We start from the raw sequence: 12,036 nt of genomic DNA on the forward strand, positions 1-12,036 counted from the left end.
TTTCATATTTACACTCCATTTAATTTCAGTGAATTTTATTAGCTGGACACTGAATTACACAGCAGCTTCCCCAGACACCCCTGCGCTCCACTCCCCAACGCTCCACTCCCCAACTCCTGAGCAGGAGAACCTCATTTCCGTATCTATGAGCGGGTCTTTGACTATTGAGTTTAATAAAAATCCACTGTCAGATTTATGGATAGCCAGTGGCAGATTAAGGTGATCAGGGGCCCCTACGCTATAGGCTTTAGCAACACGTAACATGACCGTGAGCACAGCAAGGAAAGAGAAAAGGTAAACAGCGCTTACCTCAGATACACCTCTTTGATGATTCATCTGTTGAAAGGTACTTGGTACAGCTTTAGATTCTCAAATAGCCCACCCTGGACGCTTTCAGTAATTGTCCGGTCAAAAACGGTCACCACATACACAGAGATTTTGCACATTTACTGACCATCGCTGGCGTTAGTTTGTGGTTGGTTGCCAAAAGCCACAGTTTGAATGTGTCTGCATCAGTAGGAAATCGATGGTAATGTTCTAGACTGGACGCAGATTTCTTCATTCTGTTTCTGCAAAATGGGACGCAGCAAGTGATTTTTACAAGTTATTCACTGTTCAATACACAACTTCTATCTCTCTCACAGTAAGCAAGCCTTAGGTACTACTGTGCTAATGCTGTGTAGCTGCGTATTGGCTCTGTATAACACACCCCTGAGTTCCAGTCTCACAGAGTTTGGAGATGCTATAGTCCTGGAAAACAGCATGTTATGCAAATGATAATGTAGTTCCAATTTTAGCTGAAACGTGTAACTAAGGACTGTCCACACTATTTTTCCAAATTCTTTTTTCTGAACAAGTTCATTTAGCTTATCTGTGTTCATAAAGCTTTACCTTAAAAATGTTCAAATTCCACAATTTGTCCTCTGCATTTATGACTCTAACATGATTTTCCCCTACTGGTGTGTTTTAGTCTGATTCAGAGGAAGAGACCAGACTCACCTGAACCCAGCTGTGTGTCCATGAAGAGTGATGAGTCAATGCAGAATCCACTTAACTTCAGAGTAAAGGCCAGTTCGGCTGGGCTGAGGTAAAGATAGCTTCAACAGTGTAGAACAGTGTAGAGCTCCTGTTCACAAGGTGGAGTACCCTTATCCTCAGGGGTACAGCCAATGACGTTGTGGATACATCAGACAATTTCATATTTACACTCCATTAAATTTCAGTGAATTTTATTAGCTGGACACTCAATTACACAGCAGCTTCCCCAGACACCCCTGTGCTCCACTTATCAATTTGAATTTAATAAAAATTCACTGCCAGATCTATGGATTGCAATACATACAGAGTATCCTGTCTTAGCAAATCACACCGTGAATGTTGAATATTACATTTTAATGCCCTTTGCAGCAAAATACCTCTGCAAGAGTGAGTTCATGTTCCGTATTGGAACAAAATAGAATATAAGCAAATACAGAAACTGTGTGGGAAATGATTCAAGATAAAACTCTCCAGTAGAACCCAACATTATGGACTTGTGTGCACACACCACACACATGTAGAATAGCAGCATGTTCCTAGTATATTATACAGAGTAAGAATATAGAATTAAAGGAGAAAATCATTTTTTTTTCGTCATGGTTTTCCACTCACCCCAAATGCAGATGTGATCAGTCAAGACATGTGTGGTGTCCAAATATTGCTTCTTTACTTTTAAACTGGACATACAAGGTTAATTTTGCTAACAAACACCAGAAATAAATCTTCTCTCAAACCATTTTCACAAAGACATCTCCAAAACATCTCTCAACCTGCATGCAGGTCTTAATTCAGGTCATGCAGATAAGTTGATGTGTTTAGAATTAGGTTTGACTCACTATGAACTACAAAATGAATCAGACGTCTCTGAGTAGCTAAAAGAACGGGCAGCTGTGCAGGATAACTGGAATCACTTCTTTCCTGACCACTGTCTGGTATAATTCCACACAAGATTACCAAAGACAGGGCTTCTCAGCACAGAAGCACCACAGAGCAACGTGGGTAGAGAAGCTCAGCGAGTTTATTCAGGAAATCAGTACAGTGTCTGATTATGAGGATTATCGCTATTGGATTAGTGCATGTTCTAACTCTCTGACAGTAGGTTAACCTTGTATATCCAGTTTAAAAGTTAAGTATTACTGAGGTAACACTACGTACAAAGCAGCACTGCACTATAGTAGCGTAAGACAGGATGTTATGTGGATGATAAAGTAGTTCCAGTTTTAGCTTAAATGTGCAAATTAGGTCTGTCCATGCCATTTTAACAGATTCCCTTTTTTATTTATGTTTATTTAGGTTATCAATGTTCATTAAACTTTATCCAAAAAAAACTAAAGATCCAAACTCCACAATTTGTTCTCTGCATTTATGACTCTAACATGATTTTCCCCTATTGGTATGTTTTAGTCTGATTCAGAGGAAGAGACCAGACTCACCTGAACCCAGCCGTGTGTCCATGAAGAGTGATGAGTCAATGGACCGTCCACTTAACTTCAGAGTAAAGGACAGTTCGGCTGGGCTGAGGTAAAGATAGCTTCAACAGTGTAGAACAGTGTAGAGCTCCTGTTCACAAGTTGGAGTACACTTATCCTCAGGGGTACAGCCAGTGACGTTGTGGATACATCAAACAATTTCATATTTACACTCCATTTAATTTCAGTGAATTTTATTAGCTGGACACTCGATTACACAGCAGCTTCCCCAGACACCCCTGCGCTCCACTCCCCTGCGCTCCACTCCCCAACTCCTGAGCAGGAGAACCTCATTTCCGTATCTATGAGCGGGTCTTTGACTATTGAGTTTAATAAAAATCCACTGTCAGATTTATGGATAGCCAGTGGCAGATTAAGGTGATCAGGGGCCCCTACGCTATAGGCTTTAGCAACACGTAACATGACCGTGAGCACAGCAAGGAAAGAGAAAAGGTAAACAGCGCTTACCTCAGATACACCTCTTTGATGATTCATCTGTTGAAAGGTACTTGGTACAGCTTTAGATTCTCAAATAGCCCACCCTGGACGCTTTCAGTAATTGTCCGGTCAAAAACGGTCACCACATACACAGAGATTTTGCACATTTACTGACCATCGCTGGCGTTAGTTTGTGGTTGGTTGCCAAAAGCCACAGTTTGAATGTGTCTGCATCAGTAGGAAATAGATGGTAATGTTCTAGACTGGACGCAGATTTCTTCATTCTGTTTCTGCAAAATGGGACGCAGCAAGTGATTTTTACAAGTTATTCACTGTTCAATACACAACTTCTATCTCTCTCACAGTAAGCAAGCCTTAGGTACTACTGTGCTAATGCTGTGTAGCTGCGTATTGGCTCTGTATAACACACCCCTGAGTTCCAGTCTCACAGAGTTTGGAGATGCTATAGTCCTGGAAAACAGCATGTTATGCAAATGATAATGTAGTTCCAATTTTAGCTGAAACGTGTAACTAAGGACTGTCCACACTATTTTTCCAAATTCTTTTTTCTGAACAAGTTCATTTAGCTTATCTGTGTTCATAAAGCTTTACCTTAAAAATGTTCAAATTCCACAATTTGTTCTCTGCATGTATGACTGTAACATGATTTTCCCCTATTGGTATGTTTTAGTCTGATTCAGAGGAAGAGACCAGACTCACCTGAACCCAGCTGTGTGTCCATGAAGAGTGATGAGTCAATGGACCATCCACTTAGGTTCAGAGTGGAGGACAGTTCGGCTGGGCTGAGGTAAAGACAGCTTCAACAGTGTAGAACAGTGTAGAGCTCCTGTTCACAAGTTGGAGTACACTTATCCTCAGGGGTACAGCCATGACGCTGTGGATACATCAAACAATTTTATATTTACACTCCATTAAATTTCAGTGAATTTTATTAGCTGGACACTGAATTACACAGCAGCTTCCCCAGACACTCCTGCGCTCCACTTATCAATTTGAATTTAATAAAAATTCACTGCCAGATCTATGGATTGCAATACATACAGAGTATCCTGTCTTAGCAAATCACACCGTGAATGTTGAATGTTACATTTTAATGCCCATTGTAGCAAAATACCTCTGCAAGAGTGAGTTCATGTTCTTGCATTACATAGAGAGTAACCTGTGTGAGCAAATCACACTTTCGATGTTAATTGTTACATTTTCATGCCTTTTCTCATCCCATATTAGAGCAAAAATAAATATAGGCAAGCACAGCAAATGTTTGGAAAATAATTTAAGAAAATACTGTCTTATAGAACCCACCACACCCATGTAGAATAGCAGCATGTTCATATTATACTCTGACATGCCAAAAGTCATGGGACCTGAACTAGTATGGGGTAGGACCTCCTCTATCCCGGCGAAGTGCAGCAACTTGACACGGCATTGATTCCAAAGGTGGACAGAAGACATCTGGAGGGATGTTGAGCCATCATCACATCATTTGTCTGAACTCTCCAGAATGCTCCTCGAACCAATTCTAGGACACCTTGGGCCCAATGGCATGGTGGATTATCCTGCTGGAAAATCCCATCATTGTGGGGTACATTAGTGGGTCTGCTGCTCTCATATCCCATGGAAGCTAAAGAAGCTGCACTGACCTGTGAGTTATGCTTGTGGGGCCTCCTGCACTGAATGTGGATGTGATTTCTGCCAGAGGCGCTTGTCTGTTCACATGGACAGCTGTCCACTGTGGCTGATAATTCCATCTATGACGTATTTCTAAGACACACGTGACATTGTGGGTCAAGGAATATTTAATGCTTACACAACATTGTGCTACTGCTATCCCGTGAGTTTTGGGTATATAAAATGTGTACATGTATATAGATTTTTTTTTCTTCATGATTTTCAACTCACCTCAAATGCAGTTGATCAGCCAAGCCATGCTTAGTGTCCAAATGTTGCTTCCTTTGTTTTGAACTGGACCTACGAGACCTTACAAACTAAAACTAGAAATAAATAGTCTCACAAATCACATCCACAATTACATCCCTAAGACATTTAGACCACATCCAGGTCTTAATTCTTTCCAAGTATGACAACGAAAGATGGGGCTTCACAGCACAGACACACCACAAAACAACAGTTTCATTTAAAAGTAGGTAGAGAAGCTCAGTAAGTGTAATAAGAAAATTAATATAGTGCATGATTCTGAATTTGAGAACCACATTTTCTTTTCAACTTGGCCTCAAACAAATATAATTGAACATGAATATCCACATGAAGGAATGCATCAGCTGGATTCAGGATCCACCAGTGACTCCTTGGACCAGCTCTTAGCAAGCTGAAAGTCATCTTGAGTCAAATCTCATTCATATAGCCCTTTTTCATAGCAGGCACTGACACAAAGTAGCTTTACAGAAATCTGGGTACAAGCCCCAGTAAGCATTGCGAAAAGTAACAGGGTCAAGAAAAACTCCCTCAAAGCAAAAGGAAGAAAGGAACCAAGACCCAAAAGGTCAACTCATCCACCTCTGGTTGTCAGCAGCTAGCAAACAGTGACAACAAAGAAACCACCCTGTCATTGGACAGAAGTATTTAGATTAACCAATGATATCTGGTGCTTACTATTAGAGGCCTATCAGAATATCTATATCTATGAAAATCAGCCACTGTTACCAGTGAAAACCACTGAGTACTGTAAGGAGCGTACTGTAGTGAAAATAAAAGTTAAATCCATAAACATCAATGACTACTGTTAAAAGTACGTAATGATGATCTGTTATTATGGATATAAGAAGAGCTTATTGTAAAGCAGCTGAAGCAATGTCTATGATTAAATAGTTTGAGTCTGTGCATGCACCAGTATCATCAGGAGAATGAGTGGCAAACAGGTGAGGCTTTCTGTACAGCACTGTAGAGCAGGAAGCTTCATGCTGGTTGAGCTAGTTCAGAAGGGAGGTAAATGACCGCATCAGACCACACAGGATGGGCAGTTGTTTAGCTTGGCAAAGAAAAATACAGATAGGTCATTCTGGTGTGACTGAATACTATACATACAGCAGTGACTCCACCAGGTCAAGGTCTATTACATTCTAACTAAAAACAAGAGCCAGAAGGTAACAGAGACATGAGTGGACCCTAAGATGTCAGTGCCCCTCTGCTCCACCATCAGCAAACCTGTGTGAGTGCATGTGTAACATGACAGAACCACTATTTATTTACTATTTGAATCGTCAACCAAAGTCGTTGTCAGGAAACAGACACAGGTCAAATCCAGTGAGGGCAGCAAGTAAAAGACACACATAAACATAAACAACAGGCAAAAACAATCCAAAAGAGTCAGGCAAAAACAGTACAGGACATAAATGCTCAGTAGTTCAAGAAATAAGCAATACCTCACACTGATCTATTCTAAAAGCTCAGGTCAACAGGTGTTACAGATTAGTATTCAGGAGAGAGATCTGTGACTGGAGTGTGCTGGAGGGTCAGGAGTCATGTGATCTCTCAGAGGATTCTAGGAGATGGAGTCCATGGAAACCTTTGTGTCAGAGGGATGCATGGTAGTATGAGAGTGGCAGGACAACAGCATTGACATGCTCAGTTTACCATAATACTCTATGTCCATGAATCCTCAGATCTGCCCTTCTAAATTAATGGGTAACAGCACGTTCCAAAAAAGTTGGGACAGGGGCAACAAAAGGCTGGTAAATTTGTGTAATGCTAAAAAAAACACCTGGTGGTTAATTGGCAACAGGTCAGTAACATGATTGGGTATAAACAAGCATCCCAGAGAGGCTGAGCATTTCAGAAGTAAAGATAAGGAGGGGTTCACCACTCTGTCAAAGACTGTGCAACAATTCAAGAATAACATTTCTCAACATAAAATAGCAAAGAACTTTTGCTTTTCATCATCTAAAATATTCAGAGAATCTAGAGAAATCTCTGTATGCAAAGGACAAGGCCAAAAAACAGTATTTGCTGGCCCAAATCTTTGGGCCCTCAAGTGTCACTGCATTAAAAACCGATGTGATCCTGCAGTGGAAATCACTGTATGGGCTCAGAAACACTTCTGAAAAACACTGTCTGCAAACACAGTTCATCACTGTCTGTGAACACAGTTCATCACTACATCCAATACTCTAAAACACAAAGAAAAAACATATAAAAACAGGATCCAGAAATGCTGCCATCTTCTCTGGGCCTGAGCTCATTTAAAATGGACTGAGGGGAGGTGGAAAAGTGTCCTGTGGTCCGACAAATCAACATTTGAAATTCTTTTTGGAAATTATGGACACTGTGTCCTCCGGGCTAAAAACCACTCAGCTTGTTATCGGTGCACAGTTCAAAAGCCAGTATTCATGATGGTATGGAGGTCCATTAGTGCACTTGGCATGGGTGATGTGCACATCTGTGAAGGCCCCATTTATGCTGAATGATATATACATGTTTTGGCAACATATGCTGCCATCCAGACTGCATCTTTTTCAGGGAAGGCCTTGATTATTCCAGCAAGACAATGTCAAACCACATTCTGCATGTATTACAGCAGCATTGCTCCGTATTAAAAGAATCTGGGTGCCAAACTGACCTGCCTGCAGTTCACGCCTGTCACCACTGAAAACATTTGGCACATTATGAAATGAAAAATGTGACAAAGGAGACCCTGAACTAATGAGCAGCTGAAATCCTGTATCAAACAAGAACAGGAAAACATTTTACTTTCTAAACTTCAGCAGTGTCTCTTCAGTTCCCAAATGCTTACAGTGTTGTTAAAAGAAGAGTTGATGAAACACAATGGTAAACATGCCCCCATCCCAACTTTTTTGGAACGTGTTGTTGGCATCAAATTCAAAATGGGCACACATTTTTCAAAAAACAATAAAATTTCTCATTTTCAACATTTGATAGTGGGTGCCAGATGGATGGGACATTTAATTTCCCATTATGTGGTTATGTGGGCATTTAATATTCCTTGATCCACAGTGTCACATATGTACCGCCTGTGGGTGCTTAATGATCACTTGCTGTGATGTGCGAACAGACAAGTGCCTCTCACAGAAATCACATCCATATTCAATGCAGGAGGCCCCACACACATATGCCACAGGTCAGTGCAGCGTTCATTAACTTCCATTGAATATGGGAGCAGAAGACCCACTGAAGGGCCTCTATTGACACCACAACCCTGGACACATCACCTCAACAGGGCTCGTGAGGTTGCTAAGTGGGCCATAGAGGACTGGCAACATGTGGCATGGTCCAATGAGTCACAGTACCAAATGTTTCAGGCTGATGATAGGGTTCATGTGTGGTGCAGACCCCATGAAGCCATGGACCCCAGTTGTCAACAAGGCACCGTGTAGGCTGGTGTTGATTCCACTGGTCTGGTGTGGGATGTGTTCTCATGGCATGGGTTGGGTCCACTAGTCTGCCTAAACACATAATTGACCAGAGACCACTACATTTCTCTGCTTGGTGACCATGCGCAGCCCTTCATGGACTTCATGTACCCCACAATAATGGAATATTCCAGCAAGATAATGCACCGAAGCATTCTGGAGAGTTTCGACGAATGGTGTGGCCTGCATGTTTGCCCGACATGAGCCCAATGGAGCATTTATAGATGTGTTAGAGAGGTCCATTTGGACCTGAGATCTTACACCTACAAAAACCATGGAGCTGTGGGTGGCTATCCAGGCGGCATGGCCCAACACCTCTCCAGACGTCTTCCATCCACTTGTGGAATCGATGCCATGTTGAGTTGCTTCACTTCGCTGGGATAGTGGGGGTCCTACACGATATTAGTTCCTGTCCCATGACATTTGGCATGCCAGTGTTCTAAAACAGTCCTAGTCCACCATTTGCATTCAACTGAAAGCAATTTGTCAGGTAAGCGTGTGGTGTAGATGTCCATGATGGAGGGGAGAGAGACCCCAATGATCTTCTCAGCTGTCCTCACGATGCACTGTAGGGTCTTGCGGTCGGAGGCGGTGCAATTCCCAAACAAGGCGATGATGCAGCTGCTCAGAACTTTCTTCAGTCTCCATAGGCAGTAGAGGTGCTGCTGGGCTCTCTTGGCTATGAAGTTGTTGTTGAAGGACCAGGTGAGGTTCTCTGTGATGTGGATGCCGAGGAACTTGGTGCTCTGGACGATTTCCACAGCAGAGCCAGTGATGTTCAGAGGGGCGTGGTCACCCCGCACTCTTCGGAAGTCAACAACCATCTCCTTAGTTTTGTGTACATTCAGAGACAGGTTGTTGGTCTGTTAGCCGCTGCACCTCCTCTCTGTACACTGACTCATCATTCTTGCTGATCAGACCCACCACAGTCATGTCATCAGCAAACTTGATGATGTGTTTTGAGCTGTGCTTTGCAGTACAGTCATGAGTCAGCAGGGTAAACAGCAGCGGACTGAGCACACAGCCCTGAGAGACGCCAGTGCTCAGTATGGTGATGCTGGAGATGTTATTACCTATCCTGATTAACTGAGGTCTCTTAGTCAGGAAGTCCAGGACCCAGTTACAGAGGGAGGCGTTCAGGCCCAGCAGGCTCAGTTTTCCAATCAGCTGCTGAGGGATGATGGTGTTGAATGCTGAACTGAAGTCTATGAACAGCATTCTGACATAAGTGTCTTTATTGTCCAAGTGGGTGAGAGCCAGGTGGAGTGTGGTGGAGATGGCATCATCTATTGAGTGGTTGGGGCAATATGCAAATTGCAGTGGGACCAGTGAAGGTGGAAGCTAGTCTTTAATGTGCCTCATGACAAGCCTCTCAAAGCACTTCATGATGATTGGAATGAGTGCAATGGGACAGTAGTCATTGAGGCAGGACACTGGAGACTTCTTCGGCACAGGGATGATGGTGGTGGACTTGAAGCACGTTGGAACAACTGCAGTGCTCAGAGAGATGTTGAATATGTCTGTGAGAACATCAGCCAGCTGTTCAGTGCATTCTCTGAGCACTCTGCCCGGTATGCTGTCGGATCCTGGAGCTTTCCGTGGGTTGACTCTGTGTAGAGTTCTCTGCACATCAGCTGTGGACAGACACAGTACTTGTTCACTTGGAGGAGGAGTGGTTTTCCTCGCTGTCGTGCCGTTCTGTGCTTCAAACTGAGCATAGAAGTTGTTTAGCGCGTCTAGAAGGGAAGCATCCCTTGGATGGCCTGGATGCCCTGCCACATGTGCCGTGTGTCGGCAGTGTTTTGAAAATGTTCATGGATTTTCTTTGAGTAGGCACGCTTAGCCTCTTTGATGGCTCTTGCTATCCTGAGGCTTGCTCTGTCCCTTGACTTGAAAGCCTTGTCACGGGTTCTCAGTAGCATGCGCACCTCTGCAGTCATCCATGGTTTCTGGTTGGGGTGAGTTGTGATGAGTTTGAAGACAGTAACATCATCAATGCACTTGCTGATGTAGCCAGTCACTGATTCTTTATACTCCTCCAGATTGATGGAGTCACCGGAGGTTGCTGCTTCTCTGAACATCTCCCAGTCAGTGTGCTCAAAACAGTCCTGAAGAGCAGAGATAGCTCCTTGCCAGGTTCTCCCGCACCCACATATTTGTAGGTCCTACCACCTCCACATCAACTCCATCAATGGTGACTGGTGACAAGGCAGGTTTGGACTTCCTAAAGTCCAGCACCATCTCCTTAGTCTTACTGATGTTTAACTGTGGCTGGTTCAGCTTACACCAGTCAACAAAGTCCATCACCAGCTTCCTGTATTCCTCCTCCTGTCCATTCCTCATGCACCCCACAATGGCCCTGTCATCCGAGAATTTCTGCACACGACTCTGTGTTGTACCTGAAGTAAGAGGTGTACAGGTTGAACAGGAATGGAGCCAACACAGTCCTCTTTTCTAAGACCCACCCCGTGTTAAAAAGTTCCAAAAGTCAGAAGTGAAAGAAAGATTTCAGAAGCAAAAGAGCGATTTGAGAAGCAAAGAATGTATCAGCAGAATCAGCAAATAGACAAAAATTAAAGCAAAAACTGGCAAAATGAGTAATAAATTCATATTAGAGTGAGTGAAAATGAGTAGTAATCTTTTTGAAAAGCTAAGTCTGATTTAACTCTCATTATTTGTATTTGCAAAGTATTTTGGACATTTTTATACTTAATTTTTTGTTTGTGGATTTTATTATTTTATGTGAAACTTTTGGCACAAAATTAACTCCATAACTGTGTACACAATTACAGCCTGTGGGGTGGCTTCATTTAAAGCAAAACATTCTTCAGGTCCAATTGACATTTCTGTGAGGCACATCAAATTCATGATCAGTAATGGTTTCTTAAAAAACTGCCCTAGATGTAAGAGGTCTTATTTTATGCAGTCCTAGTTTTAGACCAAATGGTCTATCATTGCAAACTTTTCAAGGTTTTCTGAAAAAACAGGCATGGATTGTTTGGAACATATATGGTGTCTCAAGGCAGCAAGCAGATAGTCGACCTATCTGTTTAACCTGTCTGTCTGCTGCTTGGTTTGTTAGTGACTGACTGTCCTATACTGACTGACAGCTATCTAATTCACGGACTGTGTGTTACGCCACAAGAAAAGAAAGGATCACCCTCCTGTGAGGAGTGGATAACAACCATGACTCAGAAGGCCAGCTTGCCCTCAAAAGTATACTAAATGTCAACAATGCCCGTATTGTTTTCTGGTTGTTCATAACCTGCTGTAAATTTTGTTGCCACATTGAACTGGTATAGGCCCGGAGCACATTACAGCATCAGACTTTGTCTGAGCTAATTTACATTAAATTCTTTCCCATTGTTTTTAGTTATTTCTGACTGTCTCAGAAAAAAATGGCATTACTATCTACTTAAATAACTATCCTAAAAATATGGTTAGCTAACTGCTTCAGGTTCACACCACACTACACAAAATTCCACGCCCTGGCTCCCGACATACAGCTAACTGCTGCTGGTGCAGGAATTCTCATTCTTTTCCACCCCAAGTCCCACTTATTTATAACTACAAAGCATAGATGCCCACAGGAAAACTAAAATAAACTTTAATATTTTTTTTTTCTTTTTATAAATGCTGACACTGAAAACCTGAGAATTAGGGCCTTAAAAAGAATAGGTGGTGCA

At 42.5% G+C, this 12,036-nt stretch overlaps 1 protein-coding gene across 3 annotated transcripts in view; it reads left to right on the plus strand.

Annotated features, from left to right (window-relative positions):
- LOC118802728 (NLR family CARD domain-containing protein 3-like) overlaps window positions 1-12,036 on the plus strand; it is a 56,702-nt gene that overhangs the window by 12,422 nt on the left and 32,244 nt on the right. For 2 of the 3 annotated variants that reach the window (XM_036563189.1, XM_036563190.1), the window contains 3 exons: window positions 971-1,087; window positions 2,443-2,559; window positions 3,637-3,753. In XM_036563189.1, coding sequence (XP_036419082.1) covers window positions 971-1,087; window positions 2,443-2,559; window positions 3,637-3,753 — 351 coding nt within the window. The remainder of the gene's footprint in view (window positions 1-970; window positions 1,088-2,442; window positions 2,560-3,636; window positions 3,754-12,036) is intronic. The other variant, XM_036563192.1, reaches the window with a different exon arrangement.

Source organism: Colossoma macropomum, unplaced genomic scaffold, assembly GCF_904425465.1.
Source record: "Colossoma macropomum unplaced genomic scaffold, Colossoma_macropomum, whole genome shotgun sequence".
Classification (NCBI taxonomy): domain Eukaryota; kingdom Metazoa; phylum Chordata; class Actinopteri; order Characiformes; family Serrasalmidae; genus Colossoma; species Colossoma macropomum.